Below are 20824 nucleotides of genomic sequence, written 5' to 3'. Positions count from 1 at the left end.
ACAAGAGCTAGTTCCAGGACAGGCTCCAAAGTCACAGAGAAACCCTGTCTTGCAAACAAACAAACCAACAAATCTAAGTCAAGTTAATACTGTCAGGCTGCATTTTTTGCATCTTGGAGCCTTGAGGTCATTGCCCACCCTACACAGACGGGATTCTGCTAATGGAGTAGTGCCTCTTCTCTAAATGAGTAACTGACTCTGCTTCCCATCTCTACATGGGAGGAGGACCAACCTAGTGGTGACCTGATGGGGACCAAGCCTCCTTCAGTATTCCAGGAGGGACAGTGGAACACCTTGGGGACTCCTGCGCAAATCTATCAGTTGGGGGGCACATATCTGGAGTCCCTTGGGAGAAGTATAGGGTGCGCAAGTTCTCCCCAGGCCTCGGGAAGGTGTGAACCTAGATCTTGGCTGTGACAGACCTGGGGGACACTGCATTACCGGGTGAGCACAGAGGCCTAGTGCTATGCGCAGGTGCAGCAGGGCCCGGGCTCGGCGGACCTGGGCGCCCCCTGGCGGACACCCGGGCGCCGAGTCGCCTTTTAGCGGGGGCGGCGGGCGCGGGCGCGATCAGTGAGTCTCGGGAGCTGCGGCCGCCAGGGCGGAGCCTGCGTCGAGCAGGTCCCGGACTCTCGAGCGCCCCGCCCCCGCGCGGGCGATGCCGAGCGGCGCGGCGGGCAGCGGGGCCCGGCGGGGCGTGCAGAGGAGCGGGCCGCGGCGCTGAGGCGGCGGAGCGCGGCCCGGCCATGGGCTTCCTGCACCAGCTGCAGCTGCTGCTCTGGAAGAACGTGACGCTGAAGCGCCGGAGCCCGGTGAGCGACCCGCACCCCATCCTCCGGGGCCCGCAGGCCGCGCGCCCGATTTGCCGGAGCGCTCCCAGCGTGCACGTGCAGTGCCCGGGCGCGCGCAGACCCTGGGAGGGCGCCACCGGGGACCCTGTCCCGGGCCCGCTGCTTCCGCGGGCTTCCCGGCCCCGGGTAGCGGCTTCGGCTGTGCCCTCTCCCGCTGACACTCTCTACGCTCGCTCGTTCGCTCGGCTGAGTCACGGGCCGGCGCCCTTCGCTGCTCTCTGGCAGGCAGGGGTGGGGGCGGGTGGTCCCTGGACTTCAGCTCTGGCGAGGCCCAGGTTCCTGGGACAGAGTGCTGGCTGGGGCGCACCATTCAGCGTAGGGGCTCCGAGCCCTGGGCCCACCGCCTCTGGAACCCCCATAGGGACCCGTCTCTTCATTCCCTTTACCGCTTCTCTGCCCTTGGGCAGGCACCTTAGGCTGAGGATGGTACCAAGTAGCCCTGCCGCCGCCCTCTTCCTCCTCCTCCGCCACCGTCTCCTCCTCCCCCTCCTCCCCCTTCTCCTCCTCCTTCTTCATCTTCTCCTCCTCCCTTCTCCTTTCCTAGCCCATCCTGGCATGTCCACAGCCCTCACTCCTGCTTTTTCATTCCTGGGAATGTCCTTGTTGTGCCAGCCCGAGCCTTCAAACCCCAGCACCCGTTTGTCCTTTAGGGCCAGTTTTCCCCAAGGCAGCTCCTCTGATTTCTCCTGCCTCGGGCCTCTCTGGGGGCTGGGGCCTGCTGGGCAGAGCTCAACACCAGGCTTCTCAGTACCTGTCTAGGGCAGCCAGGACAAAAGAGTATTGGATGAGGAGCAGGTTGTGGGTGCATGAATGGCATGGGCCTTGTTGGGTTTTATTCCAATCCCTGGAAGGGCAAGGGCACCCAGAGAGTCCTGGGCCAACAAGAGTACCTGAGACCAGAGAGGATGGGTGCCTAAAGAAGGGACCAGACCATTCCCAGGGACTCCTTGGGTAGCCACACTCCTCCTGTGTTCCACTTTGGGTATTCAAGTGCATAATAAGAAACTCTGGGCTATAGGCAGAGTGGGTAGTAGTCATCACCATGGTCTGGCAGGATTCCTGAGGGCACCTGGCCCTGGCTGAAGCAAAGACTAGGTACGTCCCCTGTCCTGGTTGTCTGGGGCCTCCTGGTGTGGGGTCTGAAGGAGCAGTCTTGTTGTTACTCTAGCTTTTACGTCCCCAGGGGGAAGATGTGGAGACAGGATGTAGGCCTGCCTTAGTGTTAGCCCCAAGTTGCTTGACAGGAAGGCCCCTTCAGGGCTCAGGAGCAGAGACAAACACGGTTCCTGCATCTAATGGGAGCCTCACACCAGGCTTGAAGAAGAGTCCAGTGATTTGACAGACAGCTGGTGGTGCTCTTAGCCTTTTCTTAGGACTGACCCCCTGCCCGCTAGGCTGGGTTGATCTGTGAACCTTCCCAGGTTCCCATTCGACCAGTTAGACCACAGTGGGGGGGATCCTTAGCCTATGGCTACAGGAAGACAGTCTTTGCTGGGGCCGGGGACACACCCGTGCAAAGGTAATGATCTGGAAGGGATTCCAGGACCTCTGCCCTTCCTGCTTCCATCTCCCAAGTACCGTGCCTCAATTGCCCTGTTCTTGAGCTGGCTGCACACGGGACACGGGTCTACCCGGGCGTCCGTCGGAGGCACCCTAGTATTGAGTAGTTGTGGTGGAAGGCCCCAGCATCACATTTGGGTGTCCCCTGCTCTCTCCACCCTCCCACCACAGCAAATACTAGGCTTCAGGGAGGGCAACTCAGACCCAGGATTGGCATGGAGATACTGGGGCAGTGAGGAAGGACTGGGCTTGTCTTGAGGGACAGGGTCCCTAGGTCACTGTCTGTCACCCAGGTAGAACACCTAGGTATTGCTGAACCTGTGCCGCCTGCCTGTAACCAGATTCCCCTGTGGTGCCCGCCACCTGCCAGCTAGGACTCTTCCTCCTAGCAGCTCATGCGCAGCCGTTGCTATAGCGATAGGGGAGCCGGCCTGGCCTGTGCTGCAGTTACTCGGAGGTGCCCAGGGCAGGGCGGAGGTGCCCAGGGTAGGGCCTGGTATGGGTAGGGCTGCCTCTTGAACTGTGGCCCCTGTCACCAGCCACTCTGTATGTGTGAAACACATTTGTCCTGCGGCCCCGGGTGCACACATCACCTCCTCAGCTGGCCCTGGACTCGATCCTGGCTGGGGAGGAGGTGGAGGCTGGCACCGGCTGAGGCGGGGTGTGGGGTGTGGACACACAGCAGGGTGTTCTGGATCACAGAGAGCTATTGTCAGAGCACAGTAGGCACAGCCAGGGACAGGCTGGGCATGGCCCCACACCGCTCCTGGGCGGGGGTGGGGCAGGGTGGCGCTTCAAAGTCCGCTTCAGATGGTGATGAGGGTGAAGGAGATCTCCGATATTGCAGAGCCCTGGAGAAGGATGACCTCTGGTGGTGGTGGGTGGGCCTCTCTTTCGTGTGGCCTCAGAGGCAGGAACTTCCTGATATATTGCCTAGCCTTCATCTCTGAGCTGAGGTGGGGGGCAGGAATTGAGGAAGCTCTCGGTAAACAACCGAGACACACTGGGAGGTGAGAGTCTGAGCCCCAAGGTTTTGGCACTTCTGGCCTACCTTGCAGCCTGGCCCCTAGAGGTTAAACCAGGAAAAGAAGCTTTGCCTCAGGGACTGTGTTTGCTAGAGGCTTGGGGCCCTGGTCACAGTCTGGGCCTTAGTCACACTAGGCCTCATCTCTCTGAGTCCAGCACAAAGTTATACGGGTGCTGCAGGAAAGGAGAGGGGAGGTGCATGTCGCTCCAGTCAGAGACCACACTTGGCGCAGACGCCCTTTAGGATCCCACCCAGGGGGCTCAGCAGGTTGGCAGGGAGAAGAGGAGTTGGGTAAATGAATGGGTCAGAGTTGACCACAAACTGACTAGGTTGTCCCTGTTGGCCTTGGGCCTCTTCAGAGGGTAGATGGTCCATGGTTTGTCAGGTCCAATGTAGGCTGCAGGACGAGAGACTCAGCTTGGTGGTACCACACTGCGTTCAGCATCATGGTATCCTGGGAAGGACTAGAGCCCTGGCTGGACCTGAGAAACCTGCTGGCCTTCGTGGCCACTGGGTACACATGGCTGGGCTGGTCCTTCAAGGAGGTCACGAGAGCCTCGGCCAGCACCTGTCCATCATGTCTAGCCCTGAGCAGGCAGTGGACAGACTGCGTATAGCTTCATGTGGCTCACCCTTTTTTAGTGGGTCCTGGCTTTTGAGATCTTCATCCCACTGGTCCTCTTCTTCATCCTGTTGGGGTTGCGACAGAAGAAGCCCACCATCTCCGTGAAGGAAGGTGAGGCGCAGGCATAGCCTGGGCACGTGGGTGGGCAGGGAGGAAGGCACGAGAGTCCTGTGTGCACGTGTCAACCCGAGTGTGGCCCCATTCCCAAGACTCCCTGCTCCCCATGTGGTCCTGGCCACGTGTCTTGGCTAGGCTGTGGTGGTCAGGGCTGGCCATTGTGGCCACAAGTGACGACGCTGCCTGTTTCTGGAGGGTTCCGGCATTCACTAGTCTCCTCTGTTCTGTTTTGACCTGCCCCCCACCCTGCATGGTCTCTTGTCCTCCTCGGCCCGGCCTGCATGCAGTCTGTAAGTGAGCAGCCATTCCTTCTTGCTGGCTCAGGTGGCAGCCATGGATGTCCTGGCCGGTCCTCCTGCTGCAGCTTAAGCACCCGTACTGCTTGCATTAACAGCCTCCTAGCAGCTGGGTCCTGTAGAAGCCCCTGCCTGTGATCAGGAAAGGCTGGCTTATCAGTCAGGGCGGTGGGCTGTGATATGGGGGATGGGGGGCAGTGAAGGGCCAGGCCACCTGGGCCATAACTGGTACCCTGGTCAAGCCGTTGGAGTATCTTCTTGGCAGGGGGTCTGCGAGTCCGCCTGGCAGTGCTTTCTAAGGGCAGGGTTCCTGGGTTGAGCCTGGGCTAGCCTGAGGTGAGGCTGGGGTAGCCTGCAACTTTCCCTTCAAACTCCTTAGGGCTGTTGCGCTCACTCTGCTAACCAGTTGGCCTGAGAGGTCAGAGGTCACTGCCAAGGGTGCCTCATGTGTTAACCTGGTGTCGGTGGGAAAGGGGATTGTTGGGGCATGTGGGCAATGCCAGGCTAAGGTGTGGTATGCTGGGAGTTACAGGAGAAGGGATGGCAGGTGGCCTTCCGACCTCTGACCTACAGAGCCATTTGCCTTAGCGCAGCTGGGGGTCAGGTGCTCTGTGCCCCAATCCTAGTCTGCCTGAAGCTGTTTTCCTTCCCAACTGTCTTCAAATATCTCTCTTGGCCTCCGTCTCCCCCATTCTTGATCCCACCAGCTTTCTACACGGCAGCACCCCTGACATCTGCCGGCATCCTGCCTGTCATGCAGTCGCTTTGCCCGGATGGCCAACGTGATGAGTTTGGCTTCCTGCAATATGCCAACTCCACGTAAGTGCCCCCGCCCCGTGGCTTGGGAGCCGGCTACTCCTACCCCGACACCATAGCAAACGGCAGATGTCTTATGGTGTTGCAGGGTCACCCAGCTCCTGGAACGCCTCAACCGTGTTGTAGAAGAGGGCAACTTGTTTGACCCAGTGCGACCCAGCCTTGGCTCAGAGCTTGAGGCCCTGCGCCAACATCTGGAGGCCCTCAGCTCAGGCCCTAGCACCTGGGAGAGCCACTCGGCCAGACCTGCAGGTGTGCCCTGTGTGGGGATGGCTTGGGGACTTGGGAGAGGGCCCAAGCACCGCTGTCACTGGGAGCCTGCTTGCCTCTGGCCCTGGGTCCCTGTGTCTGCACTCCATTGTCCCTGACCTGTGTGCTTGAGGCAGGCCCGGTGCAGTGCTGGTAGCTCTGCTCACAGCCTATCTGGGACACCGTAGCCCCAGCTAGAGCCGGCCCCTCAGTCCCATCCTCCTGCCTGTCCAGTTTCGTCCTTCCCTCTGGACTCGGTGGCCAGGGACCAGAGGGAGCTTTGGCGTTTCCTGATGCAGAACCTGTCACTGCCCAACAGCACGGCCCAGGCCCTCCTGGCCGCCCGTGTGGATCCTTCCGAGGTGAGGTGGGGCATGTATCCATGGTAGCCATGTCCCTCTCCTCTCGCCACTGCCCCTGGTTACCGCAGCGAGGGGGGGATGCTGCAAGTGTATCTCTCAGCACTCTGGAGCCCCTACTGAGCCAGACCCCTCACAATGCAGGTCTATCACTTGCTTTTTGGTCCTTTGCCTGCCCTGGATGGGAAGCTGGGTTTCCTCAGGAAGCAGGAGCCATGGAGCCGCCTGGGTAGCAATCCTCTGTTCCAAATGGAGGTGAGGGGCCTGTCCCCGGGAGAGGAGTGGAAGAAGAGGTTCTCCCTTAGTTATGTGTAACTTCTGGGGATCTGTGGTGTTCATGGGGAAGGGTTTTCTCCCTTAGTTACACATAAACTTCTGGGGATCTGTGGTGTTCATGAGGAAGTGGAGGCAGGGTGGTAACTTGAGAGCTCCCACAGCACTGTGGAACCCTGGCACAGAGCCAACACAGTGGACGGGCAGGGCAAAATTTTGTGCCACCTTCAGTAGGCCCTGGATCGTGTCTTGGCTGGAGTGCAGGCATTACCAGTCCCCTCTGCCTTGCCACCAGGAACTGCTGCTGGCTCCTGCCCTCCTAGAGCAGCTCACATGTGCACCAGGCTCTGGGGAGCTGGGTCGGATTCTTACCATGCCCGAGGGTCATCAGGTAGACCTGCAGGGCTACCAGGATGCTGTCTGCAGTGGGCCGGCTACGGCTCGTGCCCAGCGCTTCAGTGATCTGGCCACTGAGCTCCGGAACCAGCTGGACATGGCCAAGATTGCCCAGCAGGTGAGTTCCTGCCTGCCAGCTGGCCAGCAGACCTGCTGACTGGCCTGGAGGAGTTCTGGGGCTACTTGGAGCCTGAGGGTGGGGGGCTCCTACTCCTGGGCCGTGGTATGGGTTGTAATTGAGCATTCAATACCCTCTACTCAATTTCAGACCTCAGCTCCTTCCCGTCTCTCACCCCAAACTATAGTTCTAGCCATGGCCAGGACTTCCTAAGCCGTAGACCCTCCCTCATCTTCCCCAAGCACTGTCCCCGGTTGATAGCCTTCCTGTTCCGTCCTTAGTCCCCTCCAACCGAATTTACTCTGTCTCCTAGCCTGCTTTTTTCCCCTGGTCTCCCCCCTCAGCTGGGCTTGGATGTCCCCAACGGCTCAGACCCCCAGCAGCAGGCACCATCCCCACGGAGCCTGCAGGCACTCTTAGGGGACCTGCTGGATGCCCAGAAAGTTCTGCAGGATGTGGATGTCCTGTCGGCCCTTGCCCTGCTGCTGCCCCAGGGCGCCTGTGCTGGTAGGGCCCCTGCACCCCAAGCTAGTGGCCTGACCGGAGTGGCCAACGGCACTGTGACGGGGGCAAGCACAGGTCCCAACAGCACCGCCGAGGAGGGCACCCAGTCACCTGTAACCCCAGCCTCCCCCGACACTCTGCAAGGCCAGTGCTCCGCCTTTGTGCAGCTCTGGGCTGGCTTGCAGCCCATCTTGTGTGGCAACAACCGGTAGGTCACAACAGAGGGATGGCGAGACAGGGAGAGTCGTGGGGTGGTGGGGAGTTGACCCATTGCCTGGCCCTTGTGCACGGACTCCATTCTGGAAGTCCCGTTTTCTATGTGTTCATACGTTTAAGCCCACCGCATGCCTGAAGTTCTGTTCCTAAGCCCTGTCCCTTGGCCTTTGTGGAGCCATCCCGAGTGCCCCGTCCCATTGGTCCTGACATCTCTGCCCTGTTCCTGCTGCTTTGTCTCTGCCAGCACCATTGAGCCTGAAGCACTTCGGAGGGGCAACATGAGCTCCTTGGGGTTCACAAGCAAAGAGCAGCGGAACCTGGGCCTTCTTGTGCACCTCATGACCAGCAACCCCAAAATCCTGTATGCACCAGCAGGCTCTGAAGCTGACCGTGTTATCCTCAAGGTGTGTGGGTCTTGCACAACTGGGTCACGAGCTGTGCCCGTCTCCCTGGCAGGAGCCCGAATGAGGGCTCTGTAGCTCCGGGACTCTATGTAGGACTGATGAGAGCTAGCGTTGACCCATGAAACCTGGGTAGTGGTGTGCCTAGCACGGCCAGTTTCGGAGCTAGAGGGGCAGTGGTACTTTCAGCCTCTCTATTGAGAACTCCCCAGAGTTCCTGCAGATGAGATGCACTGGAAAGGCTGGCTGCTCTGGCTAGAGTGTCCCCCACCCGTCCCCATGCTGACTGGGCCAGGGTGGTGTGTTCAGAGGCACCCCCACACACTCGCACACTAGTAGCATCAAATGAGCAGGGTGTAAGGAACATTGAAGCCTGGGAATTGTAAGCCAGGAGTGGAAGTGGGCGTGGCAAGAACTTGACCTTGGAAGAGTTTTTTTGGGGGGTGGGGTAGGAGGAGAAATGAGGGTTAGACTTAAGTGCTCAAGGGGCGTGTGGAAGGAAGGAAGGAGCGAGAAAAGCATGCATGGATGCTGAGGCGGGATTCAGGGAAGCCATGTGGCTACGATAGGAAGGTGAGGTAGAAGTCTGGCTGAGTAGGGGTACTGGCTAGGCCGGTCCCTTGAACGTGAGAGAGAACAGAGGACTCTCAGACTGACTTGGGTTCCTCTGGAGCCCCATGCCTCAAGCTTCCGTTCTCTGCAGGCCAATGAGACCTTTGCCTTTGTGGGCAACGTGACACACTACGCCCAGGTCTGGCTTAACATCTCCGCGGAGATCCGAAGCTTCCTAGAGCAAGGCAGGCTGCAGCAGCATCTACATTGGCTGCAGCAGGTGCTGAGGGTACAAAGGTGGGTGGGCACCTGCGGTGGGCTCTTCTGCCTAGAGCTGAAGGGTACAAGCCGCACCCTGAACTCACCTCTCTACTTCAGTATGTGGCCGATCTGCGCCTGCACCCTGAAGCGATGAACCTGTCCCTGGAGGAGCTGCCGCCTGCCCTGCGCCAGGACAACTTTTCACTGCCCAATGGCACAGCTCTCCTGCAGCAGCTAGACACAATTGACAACGCAGCCTGTGGCTGGATCCAGTTCATGTCCAAGGTGCGGTGGGTGAGCACTATGACCGCCCCCTTCCCCTGTGCATTTTCAGGGCTAGCTCCAACGATGGCCCCTTTCCAGGTGAGTGTGGACATCTTCAAGGGTTTTCCTGATGAGGAGAGCATTGTCAATTACACGCTCAACCAGGCCTACCAGGATAACGTCACAGTGTTTGCCAGTGAGTTCCTCCCCCTCCCACAAAGGTCCTGTGTCTCCTACAGACCTACTTTCTCACCAGCTCGGTCCCACCCTATCCCTACCATCTTCCATGTTACCTTCTTGCTCCTTGGCCCAGACCTCTTTACCACCTCCATGCCCTCCCACATCTCTCCCTTTCTCGCTAGCCTGGCTCACTTGGGTGGCTCTGCCTCATCCCCCCTGCTCCCCCTCTTTCTGAGACACCTCGTCTGTCCCCTTATCTCTCCTGGAACACTCACTTCGCAGTCTGTCCCACCCCTTCCATGCCCTCTGGCCACATACTCCTCCAGCCTCCTGTTCCCAGGCGTGATCTTCCAGACCCGGAAGGATGGCTCCCTCCCTCCGCACGTACATTACAAGATCCGACAGAACTCAAGCTTCACCGAGAAAACCAATGAGATCCGACGGGCTTATTGGCGCCCAGGACCCAACACTGGTGGCCGCTTCTACTTCCTCTATGGCTTCGTCTGGATCCAGGGTGAGGGACTGAGCCCAGGTGGGATATGGGGGCGGGTAGGGAGCCTGGCCTTGCCCTGATACGACTTCTACCCACAGACATGATGGAGCGTGCCATCATCAACACATTCGTGGGGCACGACGTGGTGGAGCCTGGCAACTACGTGCAGATGTTCCCGTACCCCTGCTACACGCGTGATGAGTGAGTGCCGGCCTACAGAGGTTTGGGGGGGAGCGGGGTTTCTCAGGCCCAAGTGCCCCCTAACCCCTGATTCCCCTCAGCTTCCTGTTTGTCATCGAGCACATGATGCCACTCTGCATGGTGATCTCTTGGGTCTACTCCGTGGCCATGACCATCCAGCATATCGTGGCAGAGAAAGAGCACCGGCTCAAGGAGGTGGGTCTGCATGGCTGTAGGCACTCCCTTCCAGCAGGCTGTGTGTGTGCAGTGGGGGAGGCAGTGCCCCAAGGGCCCTCATTGGCTGCCCACCACAGGTGATGAAGACGATGGGCCTGAACAACGCCGTGCACTGGGTGGCCTGGTTCATCACAGGCTTTGTGCAGCTGTCCATCTCCGTGACGGCTTTGACGGCCATCCTCAAGTATGGCCAGGTGCTCATGCACAGCCACGTGCTTATTATCTGGCTCTTCCTTGCTGTCTATGCTGTGGCCACGATCATGTTCTGGTGAGTGCTGCGGGGAGCCGAGACACCCCCAAGGGTAGGCAGACTTCTCTTGGGGCTTCTCTGGGCCCCCCCGGGAGGGGCAGCCCGGAGCCAGCCATCTCGGGACTGACAGCCGTTGTGGGCTCCCACTCCAGCTTCCTGGTGTCTGTGCTGTACTCCAAGGCTAAGCTGGCGTCAGCCTGCGGCGGCATCATCTACTTCCTGAGCTATGTTCCCTACATGTATGTAGCGATCCGTGAGGAAGTGGCCCACGATAAAATTACTGCCTTCGAGAAGTGCATTGCGGTGAGGAGTGTGGCCAGGCAGGGACAGGGTGGGGTGTCCATCCCCTGCTCGGCTACTGACACCCCTCTTTCTTTAGTCCCTGATGTCCACAACAGCCTTTGGCCTGGGCTCCAAGTACTTTGCGCTGTATGAGGTGGCAGGCGTGGGTATCCAGTGGCATACATTCAGCCAGTCCCCCGTGGAAGGTGACGACTTCAACCTGCTCCTTGCTGTCACCATGCTTATGGTGGATACAGTGGTCTACGGTGTCCTCACTTGGTACATTGAGGCTGTGCACCCAGGTACATGCCCATCAATGGACAGACCAGGGGTGGGAAAGGTCACTGGGCTTCTGCCTTCCTCTTGGGGGCATTTGGCCTTTGCAGTAGATAGTCCACCTCCAGGCCCTCAGCCAGCTCTCCCATCCTGGACCCCCAGGCATGTATGGGCTGCCCCGGCCCTGGTACTTCCCACTGCAGAAGTCCTATTGGCTGGGCAGTGGGCGGACAGAGACCTGGGAGTGGAACTGGCCATGGGCGCACACACCACGCCTCAGCGTTATGGAGGAAGACCAAGCCTGTGCCATGGAGAGCCGCCACTTTGGTGAGGCCGGGGTCAGAATGTGGAATGGGGTGGGCGCTGGGTTTGGGGGCCTGGGGTGGCGTTAGTGCTGCACCCCGTCCTGCTGACCCAACCCTGGTACAGAGGAGACGCGCGGTATGGAGGAGGAGCCCACCCACCTGCCCTTGGTCGTCTGTGTGGACAAGCTCACCAAGGTCTACAAGAACGACAAGAAGCTGGCCTTAAACAAGCTGAGCCTCAATCTCTATGAGAACCAGGTGGTCTCTTTCCTAGGCCACAACGGGGCTGGCAAGACCACTACCATGTGAGTGTCTAGGGACAGGAGAGCTTAGCTCACAGGAGGATATGGTTCCCTCAGGGTATGGTGGGTTGTGACCCCGCTTGCCCCTGCTCCAGGTCTATCCTGACTGGACTGTTCCCACCCACGTCGGGCTCAGCCACTATCTACGGGCACGACATCCGCACAGAGATGGATGAGATCCGCAAGAACCTGGGCATGTGCCCGCAGCACAATGTGCTCTTTGACCGACTCACTGTGGAGGAACACCTCTGGTTCTACTCACGCCTCAAGAGCATGGCGCAAGAGGAGATCCGCAAAGAGATGGACAAGTGGGTGCAGCGGAGGAGGGCAGACAGGGAACAGTGTGTTGGTTATGGGATGTGAGCAGAGGCAGGGGCTGTGGACACTCGGATGTGGAAGTTGGGAAGGGGTGGGGATGAGGTGAGATGGGAGCTTTTCATGTTCCTGTCGACAGCCCGTTGATACCACCCTCCCACCACTGCCCTCCTCTCTGCTGGTCATCCTGCTGCATGCTCGTTCTCCTGTCCACCCCCTCCCATAACTCCATCACGTCTGCCCATCCCCCTCCTACCCGCCTGTCACCCTCCCATCTGTCCACCGTCCTCCTGTTGGACCCACAGGATGATTGAGGACTTGGAGCTCTCCAATAAACGGCACTCCCTGGTGCAGACGCTGTCTGGAGGCATGAAGCGCAAGCTCTCCGTGGCCATTGCCTTTGTGGGTGGCTCCAGAGCCATTATCTTGGACGAGCCCACCGCCGGCGTGGACCCCTATGCTCGCCGTGCCATCTGGGACCTCATCCTGAAGTACAAGCCAGGTGAGCGGGACGCAAGGCTTGCCGTCCCCGGTGTGGGTGTCTTTACCTGTCCTCGTATGCTCCCCTTACCTCGGATCTGGACCTCCCCCAGGCCGCACTATCCTCCTGTCCACCCACCACATGGATGAGGCTGACCTGCTGGGGGACCGAATTGCCATCATCTCCCACGGCAAGCTCAAGTGCTGCGGCTCTCCCCTCTTTCTCAAGGGTGCCTACGGTGATGGGTACCGCCTCACGTTGGTCAAGCGGCCTGCAGAGCCTGGCACCTCCCAAGGTCTGTGCCGAGACGACTTGAGCTAGCCTGTGGTCCTCCCTGCCCCACGACTCCCAGCCTAGCAGAGGTGCCTCCTTACCTTCCCTCCATCAGGACCTGGTAGACTCGAATACCTCCAAACCCCATCTTGGCTTGCCTGCTAGGTTCCCACTGAAGTTCCTCCTTCCTCAGCCATGCCCCCCAGTGAATCCCTTCTACTCCTCCTCCTTCTTTCCTAGAGCCAGGGATGGTCTCCAGCCCCCCAGGTCGTGCTCAGCTGAGCAGCTGCTCGGAGCCCCAGGTGTCCCAGTTCATCCGCAAGCATGTGGCCTCTTCCCTGCTGGTCTCAGACACGAGCACAGAGCTCTCCTACATCCTGCCCAGTGAGGCTGTCAAGAAGGGGGCCTTCGAGCGCCTCTTCCAGGTGAGAGGGCTGAACATGGTTGTGGGGACAGGGTGTGCCCATAGAAAAGATAAGTACATCCCTGCCTGCATTCCAGGGCTAAGCATGGCGGCTGGGAACAGGAAGTGCCCATAGAAAAGATGAGCGCACCCCTGCCAGCATTCCAGGGCTAAGCATGGTGGCTGGGAACAGGAAGTGCCCATAGAAAAGATGAGCGCACCCCTGCCTGCATTCCAGGGCTAAGCATGGCAGTTAGGGATAGGAAGTGCCCATAGAAAAGGTGAGCGCACCCCTGCCAGCCTTCCAGGGCTAAGCATGGTGGCTGGGGACAGGAAGTGCCCATAGAAAAGATGAGCACACCCCTGCCTGCATTCCAGGGCTAAGCATGATGGCTGGGGACAGGAAGTGCCCATAGAAAAGATGAGCGCACCCCTGCCTGCATTCCAGGGCATCAGCCTCACCCAGCTTCTTTACAGCAATTGGAGCACAGCCTGGATGCATTGCATCTGAGCAGTTTCGGGCTCATGGATACAACCCTGGAGGAGGTGTTCCTCAAGGTGTCTGAGGAGGACCAGTCACTGGAGAACAGTGAGGCTGGTAAGAATGCCCAAGACTAATGATCAGCCTGATCAACCCACATAGGGCCCCTGGGGACAGTGTCTGAAAGTGGGATTCCCCAGAATCAATATAGGCTCATGGTGAATGGTGGTAGCCACAGGTCTTGAATAGCTGTATAACTGGAAGCTGGGATCAAGTCAGGGCCTGGGGTCCTGCGTGGGCACTAGGGACTGAGATCCTAAGTTGTTCTGGGGTACCATGGCTCCAAGCGCTCCCTCCCTGCCTCTGTCCTTTGCAGATGTGAAGGAGTCCCGGAAGGATGTGTTGCCTGGGGCAGAGGGCCTGACATCTGTGGAGGGTCAAGCTGGCAACCTGGCTCGGTGCTCAGAGCTAGCCCAGTCACAGGCTTCGCTGCTATCCGCATCCTCTGTGGGCTCTACGCGTGGTGATGAGGGCACTGGCTACGCCGATGTCTACGGTGACTACCGTCCCCTCTTTGACAACTTGCAGGACCCAGACAATGTCAGCTTACAAGGTGGAAGCAGCCGGGGAGATGGGGGAAGGTCCAGAAGGGGGACATGGTGCTGGCTGCTCACTCCTGCCTCTCTGCACAGAGGCCGACATGGAGGCCCTGGCTCGGGTAGGCCAGGGCAGCCGCAAGCTGGAGGGCTGGTGGCTGAAGATGCGGCAGTTCCATGGGCTCCTGGTGAAACGCTTCCACTGTGCTCGCCGAAACTCGAAAGCCCTCTGCTCTCAGATTCTGCTGCCTGCCTTCTTTGTCTGTGTGGCCATGACCGTAGCATTGTCTGTCCCTGAGATCGGTATGGCTGCCTGACCTCATGGTGTGGGGCAAGGTTACCATCTGGCCCTTGGGTTCTTCCCAGCCTCCTGGGGAACCCTTCTTCATCCCTCTCCTTATTCAGGGGCTCATGGGAGGGTTCTGCCTCCAGGGGAGTCATGCCTGCAAAGCTTGGCCCTCTCCATGTTGGGAAGGGGAAATGAAAATCTGGGGGCTCCATCAGGTAGTGGGAGCCTGCTCAAGTCTCATGTTCACCCACCAGGCGACCTGCCTCCACTGGTCCTGTCACCTTCTCAGTACCACAACTACACCCAGCCCCGCGGCAACTTCATCCCCTATGCTAATGAGGAACGCAGGGAGTACCGGTGAGGCCATGGGCTGAGGCTGTAGCACAAGGGAGAACAAGAGTTGAGACACAGTGCCTCTAACACACCGTTGTGCCCTTAGATTGCGACTGTCACCTGATGCCAGCCCCCAGCAGTTGGTGAGCACGTTCCGGCTACCCTCCGGTGTGGGTGCCACTTGTGTGCTGAAGTCTCCTGCCAATGGCTCCCTGGGGCCCATGCTGAACCTTAGCAGTGGAGAGTCCCGCCTGCTGGCCGCACGGTTCTTCGACAGCATGTGCCTGGAGTCCTTCACACAGGGACTGCCACTCTCCAACTTCGTGCCACCCCCACCGTCACCCGCCCCTTCTGACTCACCTGTATCCCCGGATGAGGACTCTCTGCGGGCCTGGAACACCTCCCTGCCGCCTACTAGCGGACCAGGTAGTATCTTGTGGAAGGCTGCTGGGGTCATGGCCATGAGGAACCCATCTCACTGTGCTGCGCTGTGCCCACAGAGACATGGACGTCGGCCCCTTCTCTGCCTCGCCTAGTGCGTGAGCCCGTCCGCTGTACCTGCTCTACACAGGGCACAGGCTTCTCTTGCCCCAGCAGTGTGGGTGGGCATCCGCCCCAGATGAGAGTAGTCACAGGCGACATCCTGACCGACATCACCGGCCACAATGTCTCTGAGTACCTGCTCTTCACGTCTGACCGTTTCCGGCTACACCGGTGAGTTGGCCTGGAGTGACTATAAACGAGGGGGTGGCTGGCTGATGGCCGCCTAGTCTCATTGTCCCTCCTACTTGTCTTGTCCAGATATGGAGCCATTACCTTTGGTAATGTCCAGAAGTCCATCCCAGCCTCCTTTGGTGCCCGGGCCCCACCTATGGTGCGGAAGATCGCAGTGCGAAGGGTGGCCCAGGTAACTTGCTGCCCTGGGTTCTATGGCACCTGGCCCTATGCACGGGGACTCTCAGGCTTGTGAGCCTCTCTGAGTCCCTTGCCATTCTGCAGGTGCTCTACAATAACAAGGGCTACCACAGCATGCCCACCTACCTCAACAGCCTCAACAATGCCATCCTGCGTGCAAACTTGCCCAAGAACAAGGGTAACCCAGCAGCCTATGGTAAGGAGAGTCAGGGTTGAGGGGATGGGGAGGGGGTGCAGCTGAGCCAGAACGGCGGCATGGGCTAATGCTGCCCTCCCTTCCTGTGTGCAGGCATCACCGTCACCAACCACCCCATGAACAAGACCAGTGCTAGCCTCTCCCTGGATTACCTGTAAGCGAGGCAGACAGAGCTGGGGGAGGGGCAGGGCCCACTGGGGTCCTGACCACCCCTTAGAATTACCGTCCTCTTCTAGTCTGCAGGGCACAGACGTGGTCATCGCCATCTTTATCATCGTGGCCATGTCCTTCGTGCCAGCCAGTTTCGTGGTCTTCCTGGTGGCAGAGAAATCCACTAAGGCCAAGCACCTGCAGTTCGTCAGCGGGTGCAACCCTGTCATCTACTGGCTTGCCAACTACGTGTGGGACATGGTGTGCCCCCGCATGGTCCCTTCCCGCCCCGGTCACCTGTCCCCGTACCCAGTTCTCACCATCTGCCTTTGCCTTTGCAGCTCAATTACCTGGTCCCGGCCACCTGCTGCGTCATCATCCTGTTTGTGTTTGACCTCCCGGCCTACACGTCGCCCACCAACTTCCCAGCGGTGCTCTCCCTGTTCCTGCTCTATGGGTAAGCTGGGGAAGGGTGTGGAGCAGGCATGGGTGTGGCTGGGGGTACCCTGTGACTACTGCTGTTTGTTTGCCCACAGGTGGTCCATCACACCCATCATGTACCCAGCCTCCTTCTGGTTTGAGGTCCCCAGCTCAGCCTATGTGTTCCTCATCGTCATCAACCTTTTCATCGGCATCACAGCCACCGTGGCTACCTTCCTTCTGCAGCTCTTTGAGCATGACAAGGTAAGTGTGGGTGGCTGAGCCGCAAGGCGTGGCCTGGGGCGGTGATACTGAGCTGTTGTCTGGCCCCCAGGATCTGAAGGTTGTCAACAGCTACCTGAAAAGTTGTTTCCTCATCTTCCCCAACTACAACCTGGGTCATGGACTCATGGAGATGGCCTACAACGAGTACATTAACGAATACTATGCCAAGATCGGTGAGTCTGGCACTGGGGACAGCGGAGGCCTTCAGGGGGCCACAGGGTGACATGCCTAGTCCTAGACCAGCGAGTCCCAATGCTGGGGTGACTGGGCTCTTCCTGAGGCTCTCAGGCCCTGAACCAGCCTGTTCCACAGGCCAGTTTGACAAGATGAAGTCCCCATTTGAATGGGACATTGTCACACGTGGACTGGTGGCCATGACAGTTGAGGGCTTCGTGGGATTCTTCCTTACGATCATGTGCCAGTATAACTTTCTGCGGCAGCCACAGTGAGTGGGGAGTGTTGGGCGATGGCAGGGACCCTTGGTAGGGGTGGGCAGATTGGCCAGGCCCTGCCCACTGTACTGCCCTAGACGCCTGCCTGTGTCTACTAAACCTGTGGAGGATGACGTGGATGTGGCCAGTGAGCGGCAGAGAGTGCTCCGTGGGGACGCTGACAATGACATGGTCAAGATTGAGAACCTGACCAAGGTAGGCTCCGGGCTGTGGGGAAGTAGATGGGGAATGGGGCGGGGCCGGGCCAGGCAGGAGCCCCGTCCTTTGCTGAGGGGTAAGGCTCTTTGGGCAGGTGTACAAGTCTCGGAAGATTGGCCGTATCCTGGCAGTGGACCGCCTGTGCCTGGGTGTGCGCCCCGGAGAGTGCTTTGGGCTCCTCGGTGTCAATGGAGCAGGGAAGACCAGTACCTTCAAGATGCTGACTGGTGACGAGAGCACGACAGGGGGCGAGGCCTTTGTCAATGGACACAGGTGGGGTCGCTGTGCCCCTCGGACACACTGTAGGGAGGCCTGGATGTGTGTGTGTGTCTGTGTAACTGCTTCCAGGTACACAGCTGCAGGGTTAGGGGTTGAGTGGCCACCCATAGGTGCACAGCCAGGGGGTTACATGGGTGACCCTGCCCCTTGGTGCAAAGGCGTGTGTGTGTGTGTGTAGATGTAGGAGTGGGATGCCCGTGTCTCCACAGTATGGGAGGGCAGGTGTGGGATGAATATGTCTCTCCTGGGTATTAATCGCCCTCTCTCCCCAGTGTGCTCAAGGACCTGCTTCAGGTTCAGCAGAGCCTCGGCTACTGCCCGCAGTTCGATGCCCTGTTTGACGAGCTCACAGCTCGGGAACACCTACAGCTGTACACACGGCTGCGTGGCATCCCCTGGAAGGATGAAGCAAAGGTAGGATGGGAGAAAAGTCGCTGGTGGGTGCAGTGGCGTGTCTGTGTAGGTGTGTGTCACTCGTGGGTGCAGTGGCGTGTCTGTGTGGGTGTGTGTCGCTGGTGGGTGCAGTGGCGTGTCCGTGTGGGTGTGTGTCGCTGGTGGGTGCAATGGCGTGTCCGTGTGGGTGTGTGTCGCTGGTGGGTGCAGTGGCATGTCCGTGTGGGTATGTGTAGCTGGTGGGTGCAGTGGTGGTGTCTGTGACGGGCCTGTGCTGGTGGGTACAGTGGCGTGTCCATGGTGGGTATGTGTAGTTGGTAGGTGTCGTGGTGTGTCCATGGTTGGTATGTGTGGGTGGTGGGTGCAGTGGCGTGTCCGTGGGGGGGGGTGTCACTGGTGGGTGCAGTGGCGTGTCCATGGTGTGTATGTGTAGCTGGTGGTTGCAGTGGCGTGTCCGTAGTGGGTATGTGTAGTTGGTAGGTGTTGTGGTGTGTCCATGGTTGGTATGTGTGGGTGATGGGTGCAGTGGCGTGTCCGTGGTGGGTATGTGTAGCTGGTGAGTATGTGTAGCTGGTAGGCCTGTGCTGGTGGGTAAGGTGAAGTCCATATCTCATATTGGCCCCGCTAGGTGGTGAAGTGGGCCCTGGAGAAGCTGGAACTGACAAAGTATGCAGACAAGCCAGCTGGCACCTACAGTGGTGGCAACAAGCGGAAGCTGTCCACGGCCATCGCACTCATCGGGTACCCAGCCTTCATCTTCCTGGTGAGTCTGGGGGGTTTGGGAGACAGCTACCCCGTTTGGTCTTTCCGTGAGTTTGAGGGGAAGGTGCCCCACCTTCCTCTGCTTCCTGGTGAGCCAGGAAGAGACGGGTAGAACCAGTCTGGGTGGGCTGCATCTCTAGATGAACTGACCCCTGCCCTAGGATGAGCCCACCACTGGCATGGACCCTAAGGCCAGGCGCTTCCTGTGGAACCTCATTCTGGACCTCATCAAGACGGGACGCTCAGTGGTGCTGACGTCACACAGGTGTGCCTCTCCCCGACCCCTCCGCGGTCCTCTGGCAGTCCCTCTGGTGCCAGCCTGTGCTGTCTGCCCACAGCATGGAGGAGTGTGAGGCTCTGTGCACGCGGCTGGCCATCATGGTGAACGGACGACTACGCTGCCTGGGCAGCATCCAGCACCTCAAGAATAGGTGAGTCAGCCGGGGCTGCAGGAGACAGGGCGAGCTCTGCCGGGCACACAGGGCTCCTGGCCACCCCTGTGTCCCACCAGGTTTGGGGATGGCTACATGATCACTGTGAGGACCAAAAGCAGCCAGAATGTGAAGGACGTGGTGCGGTTCTTCAACCGGAACTTCCCAGAGGCCATGCTCAAGGTGGGTGTGTTCAGGGGAGGGGAGGTGGGGGCATGCCCGTTCCGACAGCTGCTGACCTCCGCGGCCCGCTGATCCCCAGGAACGGCATCACACGAAGGTGCAGTACCAGCTCAAGTCAGAGCACATCTCCCTGGCTCAGGTGTTCAGCAAGATGGAGCAGGTAGTGGGTGTGCTGGGCATCGAGGACTACTCGGTCAGCCAGACCACGCTGGACAATGTGAGTGCGCCGCGTGGGGTGGGGTGTGTCTTCCTGGATTTGCCCGTACCATGTGGCCCACCACCACCTGTCCACAGGTGTTTGTGAACTTTGCCAAGAAGCAGAGTGACAATGTGGAGCAGCAAGAGGCTGAGCCCTCAACCTTGCCGTCCCCCCTTGGACTCCTCAGCCTGCTGAGGCCCCGCTCTACACCCACGGAGCTCCGGGCACTGGTGGCTGATGAGCCCGAGGACCTGGACACAGAGGATGAGGGCCTCATCAGCTTTGAGGAAGAGCGGGTGAGTGGTCAGCATCCTCCCAGCCGCATGCCTGCTCACACTGCCCAGAGACTGAGGCTGAAGGATCTAAGTCAGGGAACAGGCCGCAGCTTAGAGTCAGAACAGACAGGGACTCGTGTATGCCGAGGGGTTGAGTGGACATGGGGAAACTGGGGTGGGCGGAACCCAGAACACACTGGCAGCTTCAAAGACCCCAGATCAGAGGTGGGGATTAAAGAAACCGGAGACTAGGGAGCGATCTAGACTGTGGCCAGACACTGAAGCGTGCTTAGTGGGGAGAGAGTACTCGGGAGCGCCGATACCAGCCAGTGGTAAGGTTAGGTGTGAACATCCTCAGCCCCCACTGTCTGCTCTTCACCAGGCCCAGCTCTCCTTCAACACGGACACGCTCTGCTGACCATCAAGAACCAAGTCAGGGATGCACCTGTGGGGGGCAGAAGTCAGGCGGTGGCTGTTGTCACACACGCCAGGCCCTGGAAAGGCAGGTTCAGGACCAAAGGGCTCCCGCCCTCCTCCCAGCTACCACCATCCTTGCCTCATCCTGCGGTCACTATGGCCGCCCTCCCCGAATTGTGCCAAAGGCTGGCCTGGCCCTGGGCTGCACATCCCCTCACCCTGCTTTGCCTTAAAGCCTTGGGTCTTGGCCCAGCCCCTTACCCTACCCGGCACCATCCACCTTCCCGGGGTGACATGGGCTGCCCCAGGCATCCTGTGACCCTTCTCTGCAGCGGCCCCGAGTCTACCCAGGCCAGCATCTTGTACAGATGTCTTTTCATGGACATCCCTGACTGCAGGAGGGGGCTGGGCAGCTCGCCTACTTACTTTGCTTTAAGAGCCTCCCTCGCTCTGTTGTTGTGAAGAAGGTAGGCTACCCACGGGAAGCCATGCGTGTGGTTGTCTCAGGCCTGGTGGAAGAGCAGGAATGGAGAAGCTGGGCTTGCTGGCCAGGTGAGGGGCCACTGTTCCCTCCCTGTCCCCTCAAGCTGCCTTTGCTCTCTCATCCAGCTTGGCCCTTCCCGCCACCCACCTGGGAGCGGGACCTTGTATATAGCGCACAGATGTTTGTTTTCAATAAATAAGCAAAAAAAAAAAAAAAAAAGCCTG

General features: G+C 59.3%; 1 protein-coding gene across 2 annotated transcripts; it reads left to right on the top strand.

Moving 5' to 3' along the window:
- The first annotated feature begins 658 nt into the window (after positions 1–658).
- Positions 659–20819, top strand: Abca2 (ATP binding cassette subfamily A member 2). Of its 2 annotated transcripts, none has more exons than XM_085681245.2 (48): positions 659–812; positions 4081–4174; positions 5184–5295; positions 5381–5544; positions 5776–5903; positions 6045–6155; positions 6469–6687; positions 7032–7399; positions 7652–7811; positions 8512–8640; positions 8739–8906; positions 8985–9081; positions 9406–9579; positions 9657–9759; positions 9840–9954; positions 10053–10243; positions 10378–10528; positions 10605–10809; positions 10946–11110; positions 11213–11393; positions 11486–11698; positions 12011–12207; positions 12299–12481; positions 12700–12884; positions 13340–13460; positions 13720–13899; positions 14036–14242; positions 14483–14585; positions 14668–14987; positions 15062–15275; positions 15363–15468; positions 15561–15672; positions 15766–15826; positions 15909–16083; positions 16164–16279; positions 16359–16506; positions 16577–16700; positions 16840–16972; positions 17057–17174; positions 17272–17450; positions 17729–17870; positions 18478–18612; positions 18773–18876; positions 18950–19042; positions 19123–19225; positions 19305–19442; positions 19520–19720; positions 20082–20819. In XM_085681245.2, exons 1-48 carry the CDS (start codon positions 747–749, stop codon positions 20115–20117), a joined length of 7248 nt encoding a protein of 2415 aa, XP_085537371.2. In that variant the 5' UTR covers positions 659–746; the 3' UTR covers positions 20118–20819. The 2 variants fall into 2 exon arrangements, with proteins under 2 accessions (XP_085537371.2, XP_085537370.2); XM_085681244.2 differs by having other exon boundaries at positions 13720–13956.
- Positions 20820–20824: the final 5 nt, after the last annotated feature.

Source organism: Myodes glareolus, chromosome 21 (genome assembly GCF_982192425.1).
Source record: "Myodes glareolus chromosome 21, mMyoGla1.1, whole genome shotgun sequence".
NCBI classification, from domain to species: domain Eukaryota; kingdom Metazoa; phylum Chordata; class Mammalia; order Rodentia; family Cricetidae; genus Myodes; species Myodes glareolus.
This window is presented reverse-complemented; position numbering and strand designations above follow the sequence as displayed.

Excerpts from the sequence above, each read along its gene's own strand:
- Abca2 (XM_085681244.2), top strand. The coding sequence starts at position 747 with ATGGGCTTCCTGCACCAGCTGCAGCTGCTGCTCTGGAAGAACGTGACG. Across the intron at positions 4,175-5,183 it reads CACCATCTCCGTGAAGGAAG|CTTTCTACACGGCAGCACCC; the intron begins GTGAGGCGCAGG and ends TGATCCCACCAG. Across the intron at positions 14,988-15,061 it reads GCCGCCTACTAGCGGACCAG|AGACATGGACGTCGGCCCCT; the intron begins GTAGTATCTTGT and ends CTGTGCCCACAG.